The 24910-nt window shown below is 45.1% G+C and overlaps 1 protein-coding gene across 1 annotated transcript in view; it reads left to right on the plus strand.

Annotated features, from left to right (window-relative positions):
* SHANK3 (SH3 and multiple ankyrin repeat domains 3) overlaps positions 1–24910 on the plus strand; it is a 368446-nt gene that overhangs the window by 106616 nt on the left and 236920 nt on the right. The window contains 1 exon segment of the mRNA XM_055807431.1: positions 10777–10843. Coding sequence (XP_055663406.1) covers positions 10777–10843 — 67 coding nt within the window.

Consider the following 24910-nt stretch of genomic DNA (forward strand, 5'->3'; position numbering starts at 1 on the left):
TCAGATTAATTAAAAACTTGCTCATAATCCAGATTTTAAAAGCGTAGTTTGCAACAAAAATAAACTATTCGTGACTGCAGTGCCCATTTGCTACTTTTAGAGTGACCACTGTTTCCACAGGTAAGATGGGCACTTCTGGGCTTGACTGTGGAGCTGAGCTGGGCTCAACACCTTTTGGGGTGCTCAGTGACTGTTCTCATCACCTTGCTTGCTTTTCCAGATACAGAAGAGGTGTTGCATCTGCAGTGCTCAGCTTTTCTGATGTGCCAAATACATAACAAGCATTGCTTGTTATGGGTGACATCTCTTTTTTTTTTTTTTTTAAATTGTCATTTCTCTTTAAGTCTGTTGGGAACTGTAGGTAAAGTGACCTCCTCCTCTTCCTCCTGGAAATAAAAAGTCATCAACCCTCTGTAGTGCAAACTTGGTCTTGATTCAGGGCTGGAAATACCAATGTGGGGTGCAGGCAAACCCATCCTCCCCAGTCCCAGGGCTGCGACACATGGCTCTGTGGGCTCTGTGCTCCTCGCATACATGTGGTGGGGTCTGCCACCTCTCCTCTTAAGCTGTCTAATTACCCCTGCTGCTGGAAGTCATCTTTTACCTCAGTGTTGCTCTGCCTAATTTAATCAGCCTGTTGTTAGCTCTTGTGTGTGTTGTAGTAATTGGAAAGCCTTGCAGTTAGATTTCTTCCCCATACCTTAGCACCTATGCACAGTGATCATCTCGCCTCCACTGAGAAGTAGAATAGTTTGATCTCCTTTAACTTTCACATTTTAAAGGCTTTTACAGCTACTGGATCACTTTTGTGTCCATCGAGTGAATCTTCCTCTGTTCCTCTGTTTGTCTCAACCTTGGCTCTAGGAGTGACCTAGTACATTTGCACAGGTCCTACTGCCACATACAGAGTTCATCACCGAATTCCCACGTATTTCTAATTGATACTTTCAATCAGTCTTTATGGCTACAGTAGTTGTTCTGAGAGTTTATGCTGAAGTTTTTCCCTGCTTTGCATGCCAGCTTTCTGAGACTGTTTCACCTCCTGCAGCGGTGTGCTGTGCCCTTTCCACACCTTGGCTGCCCTTGGGCTCATGTTCTGCTGCAGCAGTACCCTGCTGTCCCACCAGACTTTGTGCACTTTCAGTTTTACCCTCAGCATCGATACCTTAGTCTAGGTGGTCATTGCTAGCACACGGTTGGTTTAGACCAAGAACCTGAGCAATACCATTGAGTAATGTCCTGCTTGATGCTATTTCTACATTAACAAATACGTTTTGAGCAAGATAAATGATACATGATAAATTATACACACGCACACACATATCTTTCTATCTCTTCTGGATGCAATCTAGATATACTGTCATGGAGAAAGGTAAATGTGTTGTATATTTCTGGGCAGAAACATCTTGAATGGAGGTCAAGATACCACTTTTTCTACCGAGTTTGAGCAGGTAATCAGCCCTGGAAATGTTTTGTCAAACTCTATGTTCAGTCAAAGTAGATTTTTCTCAGTGCTCCTCTGTGCTGAGAAAATCAGAAATTTGTTCCTAGGGTTTAATGATATTTTTTTGCACAGTAAGCATATTTCTTCTTCCAGCAGTGGACTGGTAGGATAATTGATCACCAGCTTTTTTTAATACTTTTAAGATTTGAGGTGAGCAAACCTACTTCTGTCAGTCTTTCCTCAGTGGCTGAGGTTTCCAAAGCCTTTTCCAACTGTTTTTTGTCCCCAAACTCGACATATCAGTCCAGGTGGATCCTCATCATCTTGTTAATACCTCCTAAAATTAAATTTCTCTTTATGCAATGTCACCATTTTCTTGGCTTGTGTTCAGTTTGGGGTTACGGCTGTTATCACACATTTTCTGCTTTACAACGCCTACCTGTGGATATTCTTTACCTTGTATTGATGTATTTGATTTCTCCATTCCAGTTGTAACAGCTTGTACTAGATTGTACTGGATTTCATCTTTCTGATATCAGACATTGCTGCTTCTGTCAGCCAGACTCATAAACTTGTCAATCAAACTCTGTATTATGCTTTTGGTTTACTTTCCCCAAACTAGGGGAATCATCAGTAAAACAATAATAAAATCTAATCAGAGTCTATGGTGTCAAAACTGGCATAAGGTATGCAGGAGAAAATATTTCAGAAAAGCATTCTAAATGCTAAATATGCATCAGTGTTCTTAATGTACCATACGTGGCCTCTGTGAAGATTTTACAAAGCTAACTAGGTATTATTAGTATAGGTAATGCCTCTTAGGCTATATTACTTATAAAATATTGTGATACTTTTGAAAATATTTTGAATAGCAAGAAAGCTAATGAGATGAGAAGAAGGTGCAGTAAGGAATGAAAGCAATAAGAATATCAACCTAGACAGGGGAAAAAGAAGGAATTGTGAAGCAACGAGAGGGGAAAAGGTATGAATAACGATAACTGAAAATATGAAGACAAGTTCTGGCTTCTTGGTAGAAAAAGAACCAGGAAAGAAAGCAGAGGAAAAGAGGAAAGGAAAAAAAAACAGGAGTTCAGTTTTCATAAAGAAATTAGGGAAATGATAGAGCATGGTTTTTTCCTAGAAGTGCTTCCACTTTAATCTAGAGTATAGCCCTTTCTTGGGACTGATGCCAGGTGCCTCGGCCCATGGTTTCTGAGGTCAACGCTTTTCATAATTTGAAGTGTTTAAGAACACTGATAGTCCTCCTGTTGCCTGGAATTTCTCCAGTTTTCCAAGACCCAGTATCTTAATGTGTATGCGAAGTTCCTCCATTCCTTTTTTCAAGACTTTCTATAACTTACCAGGACTTAACTGTTTGAATATTAATTATATTTAGCAAATGCTGCCTGCCATCTTCCTTTGTTATAGCTGGGAGGTTTCTGCTCCGTGGGCCTCATCATCTGGGAAGGATGCATTCCTCCATTCCTACTAGGCACCTGCCTTCTTGCCTCTTTCCACATGGCTGTCCGCAGTTGCATCATCTGTGTCCATGATGGACCAAGGACAGACCTGTGCCTTTTCTTCTTTGTGATAGATTTAAAATGTTTTCTCCTGGTAGATTACTGGTTTATTTAGCTGCTTTTATTAATTACAATATAGTTGAACTCTGGGCTTCCTGTTGCTGGACTAAAAGATTGCAGACCATGAGAAGATTATCTGGCTATGAATGATTTTCTGTCATCGTGTAACAGGCTGGAGGTTGTTTTTTGCAAGAGGCTGAGCGTGGGCACGCTCACAGAGTGAGTGCCTGTGCTGAATGAGAAGTGTCCCAGCCTTACCACCCTGCGCAGGGATGCATGTCCCCCTCTCCTGCCTTTGCAGGCATCCAGAGGTATGTGCCTGTGCGGTGCTCCAGGCACAGGGCAGCCTGTTTACTAAAGAGCAGCTTTCATTTGCCTGATGAATTTCTGTTTGTTTTTTTTTTTCTTTTATTTACCTACTCTCTCAAGGCTTCTTATCCTAATTTTATTTGATTTGTTTTCTCTCTCTTTTCACTTGAAGTTTGTCTTGTAAAAATTGATCAGGTTTCTGGCCTCCTGGTTCCCTCCCACTCCTCCTCCAGTTTTCAGTGTGAGACTGATCTAATTCTGAGTCAGATGCCATCTCAGCTTCGATTATCCAGATGATGTTGCTGACTTGAAATCTTCCCTGACCTGCAGCAGTTTCACTCCAGTTACAGATGTTACACAAAAGTCTCTGCTTTGTACAGGAAGCACTCCATCTCCCCATCTTTCAGGCTGAGTCTGGTAGCTCTCAGAAGGTCTGTCGGACCCATCTCTAATTCTGGTGGTGAGGACCATGCTGGATACATATCTACATACTGTCCAGTCCCTTGAGAGCATCTTTCAGTGCTGGCTGGACCAGAGACCAAAACTGACCCACTCTTCCCAAGAGGACTGGCCTGTCCTCTTTACCCTGTTCTGCCTGCTCTAGGTAGCACCATTTCTCATGACTCCATCTGAACAAGGCAGAGAAGAAATATCCTGAGATGTCTCCCCTCTCTCCTGTGTCTGAGGTACTCTTTTTTTCCCAGGTGCTGACCACACATGGACCTTGCATTCAGCTTTCTGTGACAAGTAACTTTGATTTGATTTTTTTAAGGCATGCTTTGTGGCCCTGGGAGGTTTCTGGGCAGATGCTATCCTGGCTCTGGCCAAATCTGTCATTCTTCCCTTGCAGAATCTTTTCCTGAACTTTCAGGAGATGCTACCAACCCACCTTTGGTCTCTGCAGGAAGCTGAAGCTCATTTCCAGAGCCTTTCACAGCACAACAAATTAATGGAAATTGTGACCTCCAGGACATCACACTTGTCAGCCTGCGTGGCTGCCCAGCACATTGCTGCCATGGCCTGCAACAGTCATAGTAGGGTGTGCAGGGGGTGACACCTCTGTGCCAAGGCTGCTGGTGGTACTTGTACCAGTATTTCTTGGATAATTCAGCACTCTTCTCCTTATAGCCTGTACTGATGGTTATCAGCCCTGCTGGAAAAGTCAGTGAGACTCACTCCTCGGAGTGTGGAGGTCACATCTCCTCCTCCAGCTCAAAGGCTTCCTGAACATAATGGCTCTGAGGTGCCCTAAGGTTTGTTCCTGCTTCCCAGAAGCACTCAGAGTTCAGAAAGTGCCTGTTCCCTTTGATGGAGGAGATCACAACATCATCTGCCTCTCTTTAGGATAGTTTTGTGATGCATCTCATTAGGAGAATCTTCATGTTATTCCAGTAGCTCCATGTGCATCTTCTGAAAATACTGAGAAATTTCTCTGTCCCTCTTTAGCCTAGAGCCGAATGGTTGCACCTTTGGACATTTTTTGTTTCTCGTATATGTTTACAGTTACCCATTGCCTGATGCAGACCATTTCCAGATACTCCTTGTAGGCTTAGTGCCAGAATGTTAGCCTAGCTGCCTGGCTGAAGTGCCTCTTCTAAATCAAGGGCTTGCTGCGTAGGAAAAAATAAATCATCATTTGCTGTACAGCCCATCAACTGCAAGTTGGGTGTTTCCAGGAAGTATTGGGTCCACTGCGTACAGATGGCATGCGTGGTTTGCAGGCATAGAGGGCATCTGAGATGCATTTGTCCCAGATCAGCTGTGTAGCTCGTGCACAGGAGGTCTGTCTGCTGCTTCCAGTAAGTGTTGGGTCTACATCGTAGTCAGAGAGTGACTGACCCCACTGACGCTCCCTGAAAGCATCAGACTAGCTGCATCTGTGCAATGTAATGGCAGCACACGTTGCCGTGAATGTATCTAGAGTTTCTGCTCATATGGCAGCCCAGATGGAGCTGCCATATGTGAACAGTAGGATTGACCTAGTAGGACTGCCAGATTTCTGGAAATCTAGAACAAATATAGAACATGTTTGGAGTCTGCCTGGCCAAGTAAAGGTAGGCAACTTTGATAAAAGTCCAGACTAGAGCAGTGCTACCTGATTAAATAAAGTGTGATGATCAAAAAGAATCATTTTGCTCTCCATTATCTGGGGTAATGGAGAGGTAGGAAATAATCAACAATGGAAAGCCTCAATAATTTGAGAAGTCTTGTGTAAAGTGATACAGGAATAATTGACAATAATCTGGCATATTGACAGATGCTTCTGAGGAGAGCTGAGTAGCTTGAATGTGTTGTGACACTAAACTGGCTGCCTGCACCCTACCTAATAAGACCTTTTACACTCCTCTTCCACAGAAGGTCTGCTCCATTCTTGCCCAGCAGCACTGCTGGCGATTGCTTCCTTCTCGTCCCATCATCTCCTGGAGCCACTGCTGCATCGCACCTGCCTTCCTCATGGCTCTGCTCCTGCCTTTGCATCTCATTGCCCGCTCTGCTCCGGATGCTTTTTGCACGTGTAGGATAATAACAGTGAAGGTCTGCACTTCTCTAATTGTTGCAGTCTGCAACTGAGAAATACTTCTGAGAACATGATGTGCTTTGGTATGGAGCAAACAACAAGGAGGCTGGTTTGATTTGGGAAGTGTCTTTCACTTCTCAGGCTAGAGGTTCCAGTGGTGGAGGTGTGTACTTTTTCAGGTATGAAAATATGTGAACATACCCCCGTTTTCAGAGCCACTTTGGCATCTATTCAGGTGCTTTACCGTGGATATTTTAGGGACCAAAGAGCAGCTAATGGTAGAAATAGCAGTGTCCGGACTTGTGAGGACAAGTTCAAGGTGATTGTACCCATTGTCATACTGTTGTTGTGCCAGGAAAATGACTCCGTATTTTTTTTAACCTTCAGGATAGATATTCTTCACCTTTCCTGTGTAAAATACCACATCGCAGGTTGGCCAAGACTCTTATCCCTGGAGATATTCCTACCTGAGCCCTCCCTCCATGGGAAGACTGAGATCCTGGCCATGGCAGCAGGATCATCAAAATAGATTTCATATCTCTTTGTGCTGTAGTTCTTCCTTCTTCAGAAAAACTGCAGGAGTGGGATCTGGAGTTCCCGTCATGTCCCACAGGACAGTCTGAGTGGGACTGCTGGCTGGGACTCACGCAGTGCCTGTGCAGTGCCAGCAGCTGCCTGGTTTGTTAACTCTGCCAAAGAGGGCTGCCTGCCTGGGGCTGGGGGGAAGCTGTGGTATCTCCTGGAGGTGGTTTCCCTGCCCTGGGCATCTGCAGATCCACATCTGCAGCATGTGGAGGACATGGGCTGACAACAGCAGGCATAGAGAGGCCATGGGCCTTGGTCTGCAGGGCTTCTTTCCAGTTTGCTAGGGAGCCTGGAGGTGCTGCCTCTCTGCTCCTGCTCTTAGTGGATCAGTTCTTCATGTAATGTAAGCTTGTCCGAGCACCCTACCGCTTTGGGATACCTTTTGGAGCTGAAAGACACAATGTCTTCCCATAGTAAAATACATCCTTCCAAGATCCATCTTCGCTCTCCATCATTTGTCTCAAATCAGTGCAAAGAGACAACAGATCCTTTAATATGAATATAGAGTGACAATTCAGAACAAGAAAAAATAAGTATTATTATTAAAGTAGGCCTAGGATGAAACCCCAGTTAAACGCCATGGTTTAAAGTTGTTTAACCAGTCTCTGTGCATCTTCTATTTATGTTTGGTGGCACACGAGTGATTGCATACCTCTGTGAGAAACCTGTGCTAGGTGGAGCAAGGAGGCAGCACCCTGGTCAGCTGTGCCAATGACCTTGACAACGTGGAAATGAGTTCCTTTGGTTTCTCTTCTGTAAAGACTGGACACCCCTGGTGTGGTCTGAGAGCTGGGTTAGTGGTTAGCTGATATGATGCTGCTTTCACTGCTGCGCAGCAGCAGTTTGCAGGTGGCCCCTCTGTACTATTGCGCCTTGGCACAATGTTGCTGCGTTCATGGTGAATCCTCATCGGTTGTTGCCCAAGCTTGGTGCCAGCCTGTGTCACCACGAGGGTCACCCTTTCATGGTTTCATGCAGTGTAGTGGCCTTTTTTTTAAGGGATGTTGGCACAGTACTGTTACCCACAGAACCTGGGTTAAATCTCAGAGCTGTGACTCTTACCAGGAATATTTAAACGATCTTGCTGGTTTCTGCTGTTAACTTTTAAGACCTTATATGTACAATGACATTACGTGCTGCACAGCCTGTTCAGATGTCCCGCCTTCTTTTAGAAACCACTGAGTTTGCCTAAAAAGATAAAAATAGGCAAATTGCTGCTAAAGAGCGTTGTCACTTTGATCTCATGCTATGGAATGACTCAAGGTGTTACAGCATTTCAGAAAATAACCCTGTGCCAGAGCCATAATATGATTGTATGTCTTGTGCAGCTGGAATGCAGGTTTCCGTTGTTCAGCCTGTGGCTTGCAGAAGGACGGAATCTGCATTCATAGCATCAGGGCAAGACACGATGAGAAATGCCCTTTGCACAACATCTGCTGTCTCTGTGACAGCACCAGGATAAGTAACTTGGCTGTGATGTTAAGATGGCATTCCTATGTGGAACATCTGGCTTATTGCTTGAAATAAGGCTTCTGTGAGGAAGTCAGATTATTTTTTCTGATAGTCACCAATTCCTTCTGCTTTGGTGTACAAGCACTGAAATTGCTAGCTGTGAAATATATATATATAAAAGATAAACTGTTTTCTGGAGTTTCCATCCTTGAGACTTCCTTTTCTTGTTTACTTGTCCCCAGAAATCTGTTGCTTTTAACTTAGAGGCGTGCACTGATATGGCCTATCATGCGGTCTCTTGAATAGTTTCATCAGCAGAACTGCACGCAGCAACGTGGTGCTGAGGCAGGAGCGAGCAGGAGGGCACAGGAATGCTGATGGTGGTTTCATAGCTGGGGAAGCCGGTGTGCTGGGAAGCACCAGCTGAGGCAACAGTGCAATGCATGAAAGCCTGTCATCTCCTTTGCTTTTACAAGTTGGATTGAGAAACATACCCAGCAGGGCTCTTCTCCCATCCTAGGGATTTATGTGAGATTATATTCTTAACAGATTTATCCAGTGTGTTTCTTCTCGCCTTTGCTGGAAGTCGTAACATTTCCGAGGCAGGGAGAGAGGGAGCTTCTGTTGCCTGCAGCGCTGGCTGTCCTGGCACTGGGACCTCCCGTGCATGGTGGGCGCAGCAGTGGGAGACCCCCACCTCCAGCAGCCAGGCCAGGAGGGACACCCGGCGTGCGTATAATAGCAGGACCTGCTCCTGGTGCAGTCCGTGCATTCGCCATACATTTTAGGAATTATTCCTGAGATATGCATCTAATAAGACTCATAATTTGTACTTTGAATTTGGATTTTTCACAGAGACGGTGGACCGTACATTAATTGTTTGTTTGAGGAACTTTGAAGTTCAAATTCTTTTTTTCTAAATTCTCCTTTCCAGTCTTTTTATTTTTCAGTTTGGTTATTTTTGCTTTTAAATGCCTCCAAATTCAGGTCATTTGCTCTTCTATACAAAAGCTTTCTTTGCCTGCTCAAAGACTGTGACCTTTAGGATAGCAGACCTTATAAACGTATATATAAGGAGAGACAGAGAAAGATCGCCATTTGAAGTGAGCTTGGGGAAAAACAGAGATTCTTGTTCGATTTTTCTGTGCTACTGTGGCCTAATTTCCTGAATGCAGAAAGAAGGTTTCCTTTCTTCTAGCCATCACTGATTGCTTCCAGCTCCGGCTGAGGAGGTGGAGCACAAATTCTGGGCTTCAGTAAATGAAAAAAAATCACATAAACATTGTTGAGCTGAGGATAGTAAGACTATTTCTGCTGATAAAGGCTCATAGTAGAGAGCTGTGCATGCTGTACTGAGTCACCAAGTTAAATATATCTCTTCGTCACAAGTTAGTGGTAAAATGCAAATGAACCTCATATTTCTAAAAGCTGTTCTTGTAGGAGGGCAGGGAAACGTTTAACAGCTGGAGCTGCTAGTGTTGCTCTTGACTTTGTCAGTGGCTGGGAGGGTTTGGTTCCTGCTGCCTGCCTGATCAAATATTTGTCTTGAATATCAACCCTAACTTATAAAGAAAAGGGATGTGTGATGGTCCCAGCATGGACAGGCAAAACCTGCAGCTCTGCCTCAGCCGATCTTACATAAGTTTTCGTGTTCTGAGCAGCAGTACTTTGTTTTCATGCAGAATCAACTTGATGGAGTTGCTTCTCATTTGCAAATCAGCTGCAGGTGCTGCTGAGTGAGGGCACCATCCTGAGAAGCTCAGCAGTGACTGGGGGGACTGGGTGTGCTGGGAGGGGTGGGAAGGGCAGAGGTGGCTGCAGTTCACGGGGGGCTTCAAACATGGGTCTCAAGCAGTTCAGTCCAGAACAGTTCTTCCAGTTTATTTTCCTGAGGACTGGTGATGGATATCCTGTACTACTACCTATCTCAGTGTGGTTCTTTCACATGTTAAAAGAATAGTCTTTCACCTTGTTCTGAAAACAGTGGATTGTTCTGCTTTACTAGCTGTGACATGGTTTTTCTTCCCCAAATATGTAAGAAATCAACAGAGTTCAAGAGATGTCGCTGGTCTACTGGTTGAAGTCTTGCTCCAGGAGAGCAGGACTTCAGTCTCTCTCCTCTTACTCATTTACTAACCTACCTTTGTGTAGTCTGCTGGTGTTCTGCAGTTCCCCAGGACATAGGCATCTGTGGAAGCAGTTCCTGGAGTAAGACCAGACCAGTTTTGGCTGTTTTGCTGGCAGACCCATGTTCAGCTTCTCAGCTTTCTTTGTTCCTTTGAGTTCTTCAAAGCTTTTCCTGTGGAGAGAAACTACAGGATGGGTGGTGGGCAAAGCAATGTTTAATGTTGGTCTAAAGTGCCGTGGCGTGGCTTTACTGGGGCAAGCTGCTGCTGCAGCTTTCTGAGTGGAAGTGGTTCCTTGGCCAGTGCAGCCTGGAGCGAGCACGAGTTAGTCCTGCAGACCGTTCAGGTGAGACGTGCAGGGAGCTCAGTTGTTGGTAAGTTGCCTTTTGTCAGCTAACTAGGATTCACTGAAAAGCTTCAGGCTGGAGAACATCTTATCAGTATCTGCAAGACCTAAGATTAATTCCTAGCAGCTGTTAGGTGTATCGCCACCAGGCTCTTGAGGAGAGGGGAACAGTGACCTGCGAGTTATTTGCCACTCTCTTGTTGCACAAGCCATCGACATACGCTCTCCCTGCGGTGCTGAGAGCGTGTTTTCACCTCGGGGTTACTGACTGGGTGAGCTGAGGCAGAACAATCGTTGGCTTTGCATCCCCCACAGAAAGCAGCTGTTATTAGTCCATATGGCGTGATCCGTGCAAGTGAACACAGGGTCGGTGCTGTTCGGAGCTGCTCAACTGTCTTCCCTCCCTCTCTTTTCAGGTGGCCATCATTGCAGGAAATTTTGAATTGGCTGAAATCATCAAAACCCACAAAGAGTCCGATGTTGGTGAGTTTGATCTTTCTTCTTCCCCCTTTTCTCCCTTTTTAATCATGCTGTAGAGTGCAGGGCTAGGTTAGTGTGGGTGTGTTAATGATGGTTTCCTGGTGCTGCCTGCAGTGGCCGGTGGAAGCTGCAGATTGCAGGCGGATTTGGGTCTTGGGAGTGGAAGGACAGATCTGCTTTCCTCCTGGGGCCATCACTATCCAGTCTCTTTATTCAGTCCAATGTTTGCTTATGACTGCTGAGAATGCCAAACGAAAGAATTAGCCAAACTGTCAGTCTGCAGTAGCTCTGAAAAGCTCTTCTGTAAAAGCCCTTACCTTTTTCTTTGCATCCTTGAGGCCATTTCATACTAGAGATCCTCTCCTGCCAAGGCTGTTAGCTGGACTTGGTGCAAAGAGGAGACATCCTCTGTCTTAGCAGTGATGATGGTTATGGAGCTGCCCCACACTGAAGCTCATATAAGTAAAAGAAGCAAAGTAGCAGCCATTCTTGTTGTACTTGCTTCTTTATGGAGGACTATTTTTGGGTTTTCTGGTCAGCCTTTCTCCTGCAGCATCTCTTCTGTCCTCCTACGGTGTAGATATTATCATGTGATAGATGCCTTGCAAAACAGTTTTAGGTCAGGTATGAAATCAACACTTATTGAGTTCTCTTGAATTATTCTGAGAAGTTTATTGGTCCAGAACTCTCTAAAGCAATTGAGGAACCAGTGCAAAGGGTTAATTATCAGCATGTGTGCATCCACAGAAGGTACAGAGTCATTGGGTCAGCAGCTGAAAAAAAGACTTGAGGAGTTTGAAACAACCAGGAAGTATTGAGCTTGATTCTTGGAAGTGGCTGTGAATCTAGAAACCTGGGCCCTGACATCCTTCATCACTTCTTTTCTTAACTAGCTATCACTGATAGTTATAAACAGCTGCAGAGAATTTGTGGGAAGATATAAAAGTCAAAAAGGACATGAGAAAAAGCCTGAGAATTCCTTATAACTGTGTCAGTGAACAGTGCTCACAAGAAAGCCACCCTATTAATTCAAGAGGAAAGTAAATGTTATTGCTGTGAGAGGGGTTTTGGACTAGATGCCCTCCAAAGGTCCCTTCCTGCCTAAATTCTTCTATGGTTGAATCTAAATCTGTGATTGGCTCAATTATTTTTATTACAAAAGTGTAAGGAAAAAGGGCATGAAAACATGTCAGGTAGAATGAATTGTTCATGTTTTAGATATGGCTGTTTATATAAAATAGGTCAGGTAACAGTTGCAAACTAATCCCAGGCAAACCAGCAGGTCCAGATGGTATCCACCTGGGGTCAAGGGAACTGGCAGCGAACCTCCCGAGCAAGGAGAAATTGTTTTTTGAAGTTCATTAAAAATTGAGAAGTGCAAGTGTCTGACTGGACTGGCATTACCTGGGATGAAGAAGGGTCTGGCTTTTTCTCTGACAGTTCTATGGGAACAGTTCAAGAAATCCTGAAAGCGAGAATCTGGTAGGAAAGGGCAGGATAGGGCAGCACTGTAAATGATAGCTCTTGGGGAAATCTTCTCAAGTTCCCGATATTAGGCTGCACTTGTCTGGCTGTGAGACAAGAATTTGTGGCCCACACCATCAGAAATATTTAGAGAGGACCTGCTGTGTTAAGGCTGGGAGGAGGGATGGTAAGCAGTAGCTTTTGCTCTGTTCTGCAGGACAGCCCTTAGCATGCAGTTGTGCTTTCAGGCTCTTAGTGCCTCCTTCAGTGTTTCTGCCTGGATCCTGAGCATTTCTGAGGTGGAGCTGGCTGTCCCCACGTGCTGTGCTTTGTCCTACAATTTAGAACAAGCCCAGAGGGTGCAAACTGAATTTCTTTCAGTGAAAATAACTCAGAAACTGTGTTCCAGAAAAACACACGATGTGCTCCATCTGCTGACAGCCCATGGATCTAGCCAGGGTCAACAGTTTGAAGCAGGACGCCCAGTGTGAATGGTGGGTTGCAGGATTTCCCATGCAGGCTTCACTGTGGTTCTTTGTCCATGGGTCTCCATCCCTTCAGTCACTGCAGAGACCAAGAGCTGCTTATTTCATGACAGCCACCAGCACTGGGGTCAAAGAAGGTCCGAGTGGAAGGCAGCGAATCTGGGGAGGGACAACATGTTCTTACAAGAAGAAAACATTTGTAGAGAGTGTGGAATTGGGCTGTTCCATCATTTCTGTTTTTTTCCTTATCCTCATATTTTGCGGAGCTGCAGACAGAGAATGCCATGAATGGTAACTGCTGTGCTTTGTTTTCTTGGTTGGACCTGAGGGTTTGGATCCTCAGGACTTGTCAATGCCACCACAGACCCTCTGTGGCATACTCCGGTGCTTGTTGGACAGTGCAGCTTCTGCTGCTGCTCGTATGGGAATGGTTTCTCTGGAGCAGCAAAGACAGCCCTGACCTTCCTCCTAAGCAGCAGGAGGGTCTCCTAGGGCATGGCTGCAGAGCCTTGTCTCCAACCACTCCAGGTGGATTTGGAGATGTTCCCAGTTAAGCACGTTTACTGGTAATGCCTTGGGGAAACATGTAGGCCACCTACTCTAGCAACCTTGAGTTGCTCTGCAGGGGCTGTAAAAGGAGAGCTCATGCCAAGCTGATCCTGAGCCTAATGTCTACTTCCCAGCACAGCCCCTGGAGTTGGCAGTCAAAAAAAGCTGCATGCTCAACAGGAGCACCAGGAGCTGGCCGATGGGAAACAAGGCAAATGGGATGGTGTCTGAACCTTGGGGCCTCTCTGGAGTGCCTTTGCCATCCTCCCGGCACATCCATTTGCTTGTCCCATTGGCATTCAAGTCTTAAATCCACATCAGCATTTATCAGTCAAATGTCTAATTCCACTCAATAAAATCAGATGTTTAAAAACATCACCTGTTTTTCATTAAAACATTTGCAGTGGTGTTAACTACACATTGGGTTTTTTATCAGTTGGATCCTGTGCCAGCTGCTCAGTAATTTTCATGATCCATCTTTTTGGTAAGTTTTCTTAGCCTGCAAATTTAAAATATTTGTTTCAGCTAATTAATAGCTCTCTCTGCTTTTCATCATGTTGACACAAATACCTCTTCCTGCTTCTTTTAGAATATACTTCTGCATCTACGAAACAACCCGGAAGCTTTTTTTGATGTTTCCTCCACTCTGCAAACCACTTATTTTTCTTCATTGTTTTTAGCTCCCCTTACCAATTTTGAGTGTATTGTAACTTCATATTGATTTCAGTTACTTTCCATAATTACAGAATAAATAGATTCTGTAGTATAAATTGATGTCTTCATTTTGCCACTCTTATCCAAGTAGGCATTTAACCACAGTTGGTTTATTTCGTAATTGTGGTTTTATAACTTTTCCATTGTTTGCTAATATTTTAAAAACTCCCTATTTTCATTTGTATTTTCTCTCCCTACTTGAAAGTGGACCTGGAGGAATAATATAACATTTGTCCAATAGTGAGAAATTAGCCTTAAGCGTTAAATGTATGTAAGACTGGCTGGGGCTGTCTTCCCTTTTCTTACGCCAAATATAGTCAGGTCATGATTCACGGTCACTAAGCAACCACCAACTTCAAGTCAAAGGAATTAATAAATTATCAGTCATAACAAGGCCCAAACCAGTTACCCCATATTATGTGGAATACCTTTTTTGTTGGAGAATGATAATCTGCAGCTCTGTGTAAGATCACCAACAGTTGTTTGCCAAACTGAAGCGCACCATAACAACACTTGTTTTCCTCCTGTGTGTACGCAGGGGTGGGGAGTAACTCATTCTTGAGTGACCCCACAGTGGTTCTTGCTTTTGGGATGTGTTATTCTCTTGGCCTGTGTCTACTTGCGATCCTCCAGCCCTGGCGTACTGTTAGCTCTGGATGGGCAGCGTTGCTGGCAGAACCTTCCTCTCTCCTGCTGTTTTGGGGTGGATTTTTTCGAGGTATTTGGGCACATGAAGACACAGGTTGGACACAGCAAAGGTCAGAAAATGACCCAGTCACGTAACTCCTCATGAGGTATCCATCCCATGCTTACTGTTACCAAGATGGTAAGCAGCACATAAGTGGCCCTGTTCCCTAGTTCCTTCTCCATTGGGAGCTGATGCCAGGGAGTTAATTTAGAGCATGACATGCTAGGAAGTTTACATGAGACTTTGGGCGCTGAATTGTCAGTTGTTGCTGAGAAATTTCAGCTTTATGACGTGTTATAGCTCAAACCAGAGAATAAGTTACTTCTCATTAGTGAGGGTGTCCTGGACCCAACCCAAGATCAGTGTCTCCTTGTCCTTCAGGTGCCCTTCTTATCCAAAGCCTGTCTAGGTATGTCTGCGTGCTGTGAAGCTATCTGTCAGAAACTGTCTGTGGGACCTGTCTGGGATCACCCCAGCAAGTTAAAAATTTAAGATCTTCCAGTGCTACTGATTCTCCCCTGTAAAGAGGAGAAATCTACCCCAAAGGATTTAAAAAAAAGCATTTGGCTTCCTTAGGACACTGTGACTTGATATCACTTGGTGCCAAGATCCAATAACTTGTTAATAATATTCACTGTTGGTGAAACATTTTTCCTTTTATGAGGGAAACATGATGCTATTTCAGATCTTTGACCATCCGTGTTGCCCTGGTCTGAACCTCTTATGGCTCTACTATGTTTTTTCCGAGATGGGGATTTCTACAGTGGCATAATGATGCCTGCTTTGCTTTCTGTATTCTAGTGATGGTATCCTGTGTTTGAATACTGTTTCTAATTACTACCAAGCTCAGAGAGAATTTTTTCATGGAGCTATGCTGTAGAATGGCATAGAGCATCTCAGATAGACGTCTGTGATAAGCAGAAGTAGAGGTTGTGACATTTCTTCCTTTCAAACCTTTTCCCTTGATCCATTCTCAGAGAAGTTCAGAAGAAGGAAAGCGCTAAATGAAGTAGATGTTGAAAAACTTTGTATGGAAACCATAGATGAATTCTTGTATGATGGAAAGCTTTATTTCTTTTTGTCTGCATCCCATTTCTGGAATGCATAACAAATGTGGTGGTTCTTGTTCAGCTTACTCTATTTATAAAGATAGTTGGAAATTTGTATGCCTGCAGTGGTGAAGTGGTAAGATGGAGTATGATCATTTTCTGTGTGCCCTTCTTTCTTACATAGCTTCCACAAAGACTTTTTTTGCTCACTATTATTAATTTAGAATAATAATTAAATTATTTAGAATATTAAGCTACAGGAGTCCTTGGTCTCACCAGTCCAGCAGTTCCTAAGAATGGTTATGGTTCTCTGCAGAAAATACAGTAAAATATGATGGGACAACTGGAACAGCTCCTGGGTCCTGCCAGAACATGGTTTTTGATTACAGCAGGGTAGAGATAGGTTCCATACTCTTCTTGGCACATGGTCCAGGCTAGGGATGTTCTACAGCAGAAGTCATAGAATGGCCATAGAACATAGGTATTCTGCAGAAAATCACTTCTGGCTGGGAAGACTGAGCTGAGTTGTGTTTGGTGGCAGTACTTGTTTGGAAATGGAGTTAAATTCTGGGCTGGTACCCTCAAATTGTAGAGTTTATTTGTATAGTAGGCATGTAGCTGAGAACAGCAGCTCCTCATGCTGTGGTTTCCCCTCTGAAAAGGAAGGGACACTTGTGCCTCATGATGGTGCTCAGACATCTGCACCTCACAGGGAGATTTGTTTCTGCACAGTGAAGTGCTGGCAGTTGTTGATCCTTGGTTTTCACCCAGGACTGGCCTGGGAACCTGTGTGTGTTGCTGTGAGCCTGACCCCAAGATGATACTCCTGTGTTCATCTCTCTGAAAGGTCTTCGCCACCCCTTCTGCAGGGGATGCCGTCGGTCTACCAGTGACCATAGGCCTGTGCAAGGGTGACTTCACAAAGAAATCTATTTCTTCATTGTGAGTTTGAAAAATTCCTCAAAAAGCTACTGACCGAACAATAAAGTTTGAAGACCAGAATTACCACTGTTGTCATCTTGTGATGAAAACAGTAATGCTTGCACAAATCTATGCAAACTTCTGGGTAAGAACTCTTTCCCAGTATACAAATATGACTGACGGTCACCTTGGCAAGCCATGAATAGCTTCTGTTCCGTTATTTTCTTAAAATAGGTCAGGTTGACCAGCTTCTGAACTATTGCATGGCTTTGTTTTGAACACTTTTTGGTTTTTAACATTATTTTTAGAAACGTAGGCTGAATTTAGATGCATTTTTCCATAATAACCTTATGTAAGAACAGATGATGCTACCCTTTTTCAGGGGTTGATGTATCTGTTGATTATGTTAGCTGTTCTGCTCGCTGCATTTTTCCTGGGGCCTGTCCTCAGGTGGTTTGTGCAGGACTCATGGGCTTGTTTCAGTATTGCTACTTTTCAAGGAACAATCCTATGTTGTACAACCTCCCTCTGTGTTTCCCAGATGCTTCATCTTGCATCAGGCTGTGATGAAGCGTGTTGAGATGATCCTGTCTTAACAAAGGCCTGAGATAACATTGTGTTGATACCTTTTCTTGTATGTTGTAGAATCACAGAATGGTTTGGGTTGGAAGGGACCTTAAATATCATCTAGTTCTAACCCCCTGCCAGGGGCAGGGACACCTTCCACTAGACCAGGTTGCTCCAAGCCCTGTCCAACCTGGCCTGGAACACTTGCAGGGATGGGGCAGCCACAGCTTCTCTGGGCAACCTCTGCCAGTGTCTCACCACCTTCATTGTGAAAAATGTCTTACTTATGTCCAATCTAAATCTACCTTCTTTCACCAATGACATTTAGCCAACGTCATTGCACCAGTCATTGCATCACCTATACTTTTATTGCTAATGATCTGTATGTTTTCCTAAGTCATTGATAAAGACAGAAGTATAAATACTACTATACCAAGAACTGACTTACTGGGTAGTATTGGAAGTAGTCCCACCCATCATTCTCTATTAACAATTAATTAGTATGTCTGTTAAAATGTGCTCTGGTAACTTGTCTGGCGGTAGCATGTAATCAGAGTATTGTAGAGTCAACAGTTTCACCGAAGCTTGTGATGTCAGCAGGTATTTTTGTCAGTGAGATTGGAGCTCTTAACGCTGTCCTGGCTGATATAAATTAAATTCTCGTTCCTTTTTATTAATTGATAAGTGTCCTGTTTCAGTTTTTCCAAGCTTTTCCTAGAAATGATATGAAGCTAAGCTCTGTACGTTTATCAGAATCATCCCACTGACCTTTTCAAAGCTGCCTCCCCATCTCCAGAGCTTTTGAAGGAGTATTACAAATACAGGCCAGCGACTCAGCTGTATTGCAAATTTTTTTGAACCTTGCTGCAGAAGCTTTCGACCTGCTAATTTGAATGTACATAACTGAACAAGCATCAGTTACTGCTATCCTTGGAGTTGTGGGGGAAGTTTCAAACACTCCATTTTGGTCTTGGGTTTATTTTTTTGCCAGTACAGAGGTATGTATGGGAATTATTTTCAAAGGCAATTCAGAAACACTTGTTGGATTGTTCTGATTTTCTGTTACCATAATTGTTAATTTAATTGCGTGCCACCTGTAACAGGTCTGAGCAGTTGGGATTTCCTCTGGGGAGTTTAGCAATGGCCTGACAGTCCAAGCAGGACCCTCAATGTACTGACAAGGTGAAACAGAGGAATGAAAATGGCACCAAACTTTCTCAAGGAAAAAATTTCCAGTGTGGAGATGCATCAGACTGATGGATTTTATCTGAAGAGAAAGGCTGAAAATCTCATTCCAGAGTACCACTCGCAGGTGAATTGCTAGCACATTTGAGAATTCCTTGTAGGGGAAAACTAGCAAGTTTAATTAACATGTATTTTTAGTGGTTTCAGTTTAAGTTTTACAAATGCAGAGTAAAATCTGTTTCCAGCTGTGAAGGGCTGGCACTGGACAGGACGAGGTGAGACACCTATGTTCAGGTGAAGGAGTGAGGAGGGGCAGCTCCCTCTTTGGAGCTGAGAGGTTCTGGTCTGCCTCATCACTTCATCCTTTTCCTTTAGTTTTCATTCCTAGAAAAAAAAATCCCTGGAAGGTCTCTTGGAGTACTCTCTCTCTCCTGCATGGGAGAGAAGCCTGGGCATAATGTGCTGCATGAGGGGAGATGCTATGCGCCTTCTCCAGTTTGCTTTGTAATTTTCCACTATTAAAATGTAAATGTGGCCTCTCAGCTTGGAACTGTGCAGACATTTGCACTCCGCATGCTTTTGCTCTTTTACATGAATATTTAACATTGAACCAGCAAATCTAAATAACCTCTGAGTGTTGATTACACTTTGGTTCATTAGACTGCAGCTCAGGGTTGTTTGGAGCATGGTCCAGGTGCCTGTGCAGCATCTTGGAGCCAGGAACTCCTCAGGGAGCCCTGGCTGTGTCCTGCTCCCGCTGCACCAGAGCAGCAAGAGGCGTTTTTGAGTGGAGAGCCATGCATTTCCCCTTCTGGAGGGCAGAAAGAAAATGCGGGAGCGTCAGATGAACCAGGCTGGCTGGGGCATGATTGTGCTGCTTCGAGCAGTGCTGTCATGGTAACTGAAGTGATTCATTTTGCTGTGAGAAACCCAGTAAACATACTTTGATTAAACTCTTGAGAAGGTATAGAAAAGAATCTTCAAAGCCGATTGTATGAACCACACAAAGTTTTTTTTGTTTAGGTTTTTTTTTTCCCCTTGTTTTCTTTATTGCTCTCACTTCCCCTCTCTTCCCCACTGGGGACAGTGGATTTGGGGGGATGGGGAGAGGAAACCTTTGTCAGAATTTACTATCTTGCAGCAGCCTGAAACTGTCCTGTTTCTGGCACCTGGTGGCTGGAGTTCAGGCTCAGCAGTTCATTATTATTACTATCAGTGTCAGGCAGGCTGAGGAGCAGTGAGGGCTTGTGCAGCCTGCAGCGCTGGCCAGAGCATGTCTTGGGACTCGTACAGCGGCTTGGGGCATCACAACACGCCAGAGCACCTCTGAGCCTCCTGGCAAGGAGTTCACCTGCCAAACCAAGGCAGATTGGCTCTTCCCATTTTAAATTGGTGGTGCAAGTAAACTGCCTGTGTGAAACCTGAGTCTCTGCGCTGAGCTTTGGCACATCAGACCCCCAGAAGAAAGCTACTGGCATTATTCATGGGTTTTATTTTGCTGTGTGTGCTTTCTAGGGGGCTGGTGAGTTGAGATGGCAGGCTGGTCTGATGCCTGAGGGCTGGCACCCAGTGCAGGTGGGGAGTGCATGAGGGTGATGGGGAGGGCGCCTTCTCCTTTTGGTGTTGGGAAGCTCTTGGACGAGATGCATTTCACATCCTGCAACAGATCCCCAGCCTGCTGGAAGCCCTCTCCAACCCTTCCTCTCAGCTTCCTTCTTTCTGTGAGGAGCATGATTTCAGTACTTTGTACTGCTGTGATAGCGGCTGGCAGGGGGCAGGGCAGGGTCCCATCTCAGTAACATGCTGGGGCTCATGCAGGGGATGGAACAGGGAGAGTGGTATGAAGGAAACCTTGCTTAACGTCCATCTGAAGACTAAGCTCTCTGTAAAGCTGAAGGTGACCTAATTTTTGGCTGAACAAAGCCATTCTGCTGTGCTAGAGAGGGTTGGCTTTCATATTAGGGTTGTTGGTCCCTGGCTTACCCCTCCTAGGAAAAGCCAATTTAAAAACCGCATTGAGAGGATGCCTAGAAGGCTCCAGCTCCGAGCCAGGCTGTGTTGTTGGTGTGGGTGGTGGTCATCCTTTGCCCTCATCACTGCCCTGTGTATGTGGTGGCCTCGATTTTCTGTCTGCTGCAGCCCCCGGATGTGTTCCTGGTGCCTTTGCTGTCCTTGTGACTGTGTCAAATACTGATCTTCTGGACTTTCTCATGCAAATAAGTGCACCCATAGCAATCTTCAATGTAAAACTGCCTCCACTGGTTCCTCTTTTGCTTCAGGGTCTGCTTTACAGGTTTGCCCCAGCCCTCGTCCCATGCAATGTGGGTATCTCTCCTGTCCTTTGTGCCATCTAGCTGTGGCACAGTCAATCTTGTGAATTTCTGCCACGTGCAACAGATTTCATCTCCTTTGCTGTCTCCATCTTGTTGCATATCACAGCCAAGAACATGGTGGTATCTCTCTGAATATATGTAATTTCTGTCCAGAAGGATCCAGGCTTGTGCTGTATCCGCATGACAGAGCCTCCAGACTGGCTGGACATAAGTCTGTACTTAGATGAGGGCTTTGAAAAGCTCTGGAGCATCTGGGGAGAGAAGTCCTGTATTGCTCACGCAAGCGGTAACTGTATTCCTCCCATTGCCTTCCTCCTGTGAAGCTGCCTGGATGTGTGCTCATCTGCATCCTCGGTAAAAGCCAGGCTTTCACGGGCATGTATCGTCATTTCTAGCTCTCTAATAACCTCTGTGTAGAAACATCTGATCTTGGTCCAGTTGCCTTTCTGGTGGCACAGTGGCCCTGAAATGGGCCCTGCAGCAGTCCGGGTGCTAGAAGCTAAGCACTGAAGTTGAGGTAGGTGAGGTTTCCATCACCTGTATCTCTGCTCTGAGGTACTGAGGGCTTTGCTGAGTCCCAGTGAGATCTTCTGTATGTGCCAGGATAGACACCCTGGGTCCTTGGCTGCAGCTGTTTGGGTCAAGAGCTGTCAGAACATGCTTGGACACCCGAGAGTCTAGGGAACTTTTCAGTCTAAATGTCTATCAGCTGAAAGTCTGTGCTGCTGCGATAATGTTGGAAAAGCAGACTTTGTCACTCATTTCTGGCACTCATGATTCCCTTGCCTGTAAATCCCACTTCGGCAAATGCAACAGGATGTCTGAATCCCACCTCACGTGTGGTTAAGGTGCACTGGGGGCCAAATTAAAATTACACAGATAAAGCACGTATGTCCTGTCTTTCAAGACACTGCCTTTGCAGCTCTTAATATGCTTCTGGAATCAAATAGTCTGGAAACTTTGACTTTACAACCTATTACGTGACCTGGATGCCTTCTTGTTTACTCCTGTAAACGCTATGTTACGTTGTGCTTCAGGGGCTCTTACACTTGATGTTATGATAAATGGATTAGTGACTAGCAGGGCGGTCCTGGGCTGCTTTCTCCAGCCCCTCTGCTCTTCCTCTTTGATGTGAATCTGAGACAGAGGTGGTGTTTTTCTTGGTTTTTAAGCCGGATGCTATAATTTTCATGTTGGGAGGGAGCACTTTGAATGTATAAGGTTACGACTGCTCTTGTGTGGATTGTGGAAATAGGTGACCAGGTGATTTATTTGACAAGCTAAATTAAAGCACTTGCCCTGACCTATGTCAAGAATTATAAAGTACCTTCCCTTTTACCAGTGAGTCCTTGAGCAACCTGTTTGTGTCTCATTGCCCAGTAATTGGTGCTTGCTGTGAATGTCTCGCCATGAACCGTGCCAATCTTCCCTCTCCCATCCTGACCCTGACCTGTTCAACACCTCCCTGGTGTGAAGTCTGTGCTAGTCGCAGTGGGGAGAACAGGGTCTGGGACAGTTACTGCCTTTCCGTTAAGCTAAGACAACCAGCAGCAGAGGAGATCTAGCACAGACCAACAGGATCTCCTGTCTGGGGTGTTGCTTTCTTCCCTTGCAAGATAAGTATCTGCTTTTCTCTTTTCTTTCTTTCTTTTTTTTCCTTTTCTTTTGTCAGCTTGGTAAAAGCAGCTCACCAGCATGATTATTTTACAGTAAGCTTGCATAGGATCAGTTCAACATACAGTTATGGGGTTTTTTTCCCTAAGCAATTAATATCAAGAAACTAATAATTAGTTTATAAAACACACTAAGCAAGCCCAGGACAACTCTGCCTCTCTGAAGTTTTCACTGCTCCACTCTTGCTTTTCTATTACTTTCTCTCTTGTTTTTGGTTCAAGACCAATGATGCTGAGCCCAGTCACGCACAGAAGAAGAGTGATGAACTGGACCAGTAACTCAGCGTGGGTCTGGCTGTAGTTTTGGTGTTTTGAGTGGCCCTCTTTGCCTCCTCATAGTAATGGATGTGCGTGGAGGGAGTACAGTGTGGACTCTGCCTGAGCAGCTGGTGCAGAGCACAGGTGGCACCAGTCATCTGCAAAGGGCTGACTGCTGCTCCTGGCTTCTCCCAGGATGGGGGGGAAGAGCGGTGCAGGCAGAATTTTCTAGATCTTCAAATTTTTCTTGCTTAATATTTCCTGTTTAGCAAAATTCACATACGGTGTGGATCCAAACTTGGCATTTCTCCAGCTGTGCCATTGCCTACTGATGGAGCATCACTGAGACCACCTCTCTGGGGCATCACTGTTCCCCAGCTTAGATACAACAGGCTCAGATTGACTCTGTTCTGGCAGAATGGCACTGAGCTTGTGTTTGGTTAACTGATGCGGTAAGCTCACAGCCTTGCTCAGGTTACAGTCGCATGATTGCTTGTTTCACCTATGGCGTTGGTCCCTGGAGGCACGCCATGCATGTACTCACTTGACCAATATGTGCCTTGGCCTTCAGTTTGGAGAGGTACTCAGGCACTGGCTGATGTGCTTTTATCGCTAGGCACCATTTGGCACTTTCACTAAAAGTAATTCTGTACTTTTTTCCAAGAACCGTGTTTCAAGTTACTGACTCAGCTTGGTTTGAAAACAGCTCTTTGAGACTAGCAAGAAACTTCCTTGTGTTTCCAGTGACTATTTCCAATTTCAAATATTTTTTACATCTGCCAGTTACCATGACATACATCCATTTAATATTTGCTTCTGTGATTTTTTTTAAAGTGGTTTTCTACGATAAGTGATGGAGTACAAAATTAAACGTTTCCTGGAGATCTGTCATATGTCTGGATGACACGTAAACTCGGGTCAGCAGTCCTTATCAACCAAAGCTGTTCAGCATTGCCCAGACTGTGTCTCTTTCCAGCTGACATCCTCCCTTGCCTGTGGCCTCTGGGTGACCATTTTGACCTGTTTTTCCTGTTGGGATGGCCTGGATGTGGGTGCTGGCATCATGAGGCTGTGGGCAGGTGGCCGGCAGCAGGTGGCTGGGGAGCCAGGCTGAGCCACTGCGGGGAGCACAGATGCTGCTGGGCAGACATTCCTCCACCACGTGGTTGAAACTCATCGGAGAACAAATGTATCGCGTTGCTATGACAACAGGAAGATTTACAGGAGCCTGAAATTCTTGTACTTTGAACCTAAAATATTCCTCGGAAAAATACTCCGTGTGGCGGCGCAGCTCAACTGGAAGGTGTCTTCAAGGTGTTTGGTCAAGGATGACGCAGGTCTGAGGCCTCGCTCGATGTCGGGCAGTGTCCTGCCCAGAGCCCTGGCTGCTCCTGTCCTCTGTAGCCCCTTGACGGTGGCTGTTGCAGCGTGTTCAGGGCTCACATGCCTTTCTGCAAGTTGCTGGGGGAGAGGTGGCTTTGGAAGGGTGAAGCCAGGGGACTTTTGAATGCAGACGGGGTGGGAGGTCTCCTGTTAGCAGGATCACACCACTTCTGAGTGTGTCTTTGAGCAGGAGCACAGAGACCTCTGCATGCTTTACCTGTCCCTTTGCTTTTGCCACTACGTTTGCACCAGTAATGGCCAGGACATTGTCTGCTCTGGATTCCCTGCTGGACATTGCCACATGTGTCAGACAAACTTTAAACATAATAAACTTCAAGATGGAAATGGATTCATTAAACAAAATTGAGAAAAATGTCTTTCCTGACCTGAGGTCTGCAGTGCTGTGGCTCCATGGCAGAGCCCTCTTTCCCTGCAGCCATACCAGGTCCCCTGTTTCCACTCTTTCTCACTCTGCAGAGCTGCAGGTGGAGGCAGGAGTTTGCATCTTCAGGTGGTTTTGTGAGGTTCGGCTCTTGTGCATGCTTCTGAGGGTCAGATAGAGCGTTGGGCAGGGCAGGGAGTAGCTGGTATTTTTTTCTGTGCATTATATTTTCCAGGCTTGCACTTGGCACGTGCTATAGATTTAGGCCTTCTGTGCCTCTGAAACAGAAGAGTAAGCCATGGCTGGGGTTACTGCCAGTGTCAATGTCCTGTGCACGCATCGCCACCTCTGAACTAGGGTGGCAGCTGGAGGTGGGGCTGGCAGGGGTCCCACCAGTGGTCCCACACACCATCCCTGGA

The sequence above is a fragment of the Falco peregrinus genome, chromosome 6 (assembly GCF_023634155.1).
Source record: "Falco peregrinus isolate bFalPer1 chromosome 6, bFalPer1.pri, whole genome shotgun sequence".
Taxonomy (NCBI): Eukaryota; Metazoa; Chordata; class Aves; order Falconiformes; family Falconidae; genus Falco; species Falco peregrinus.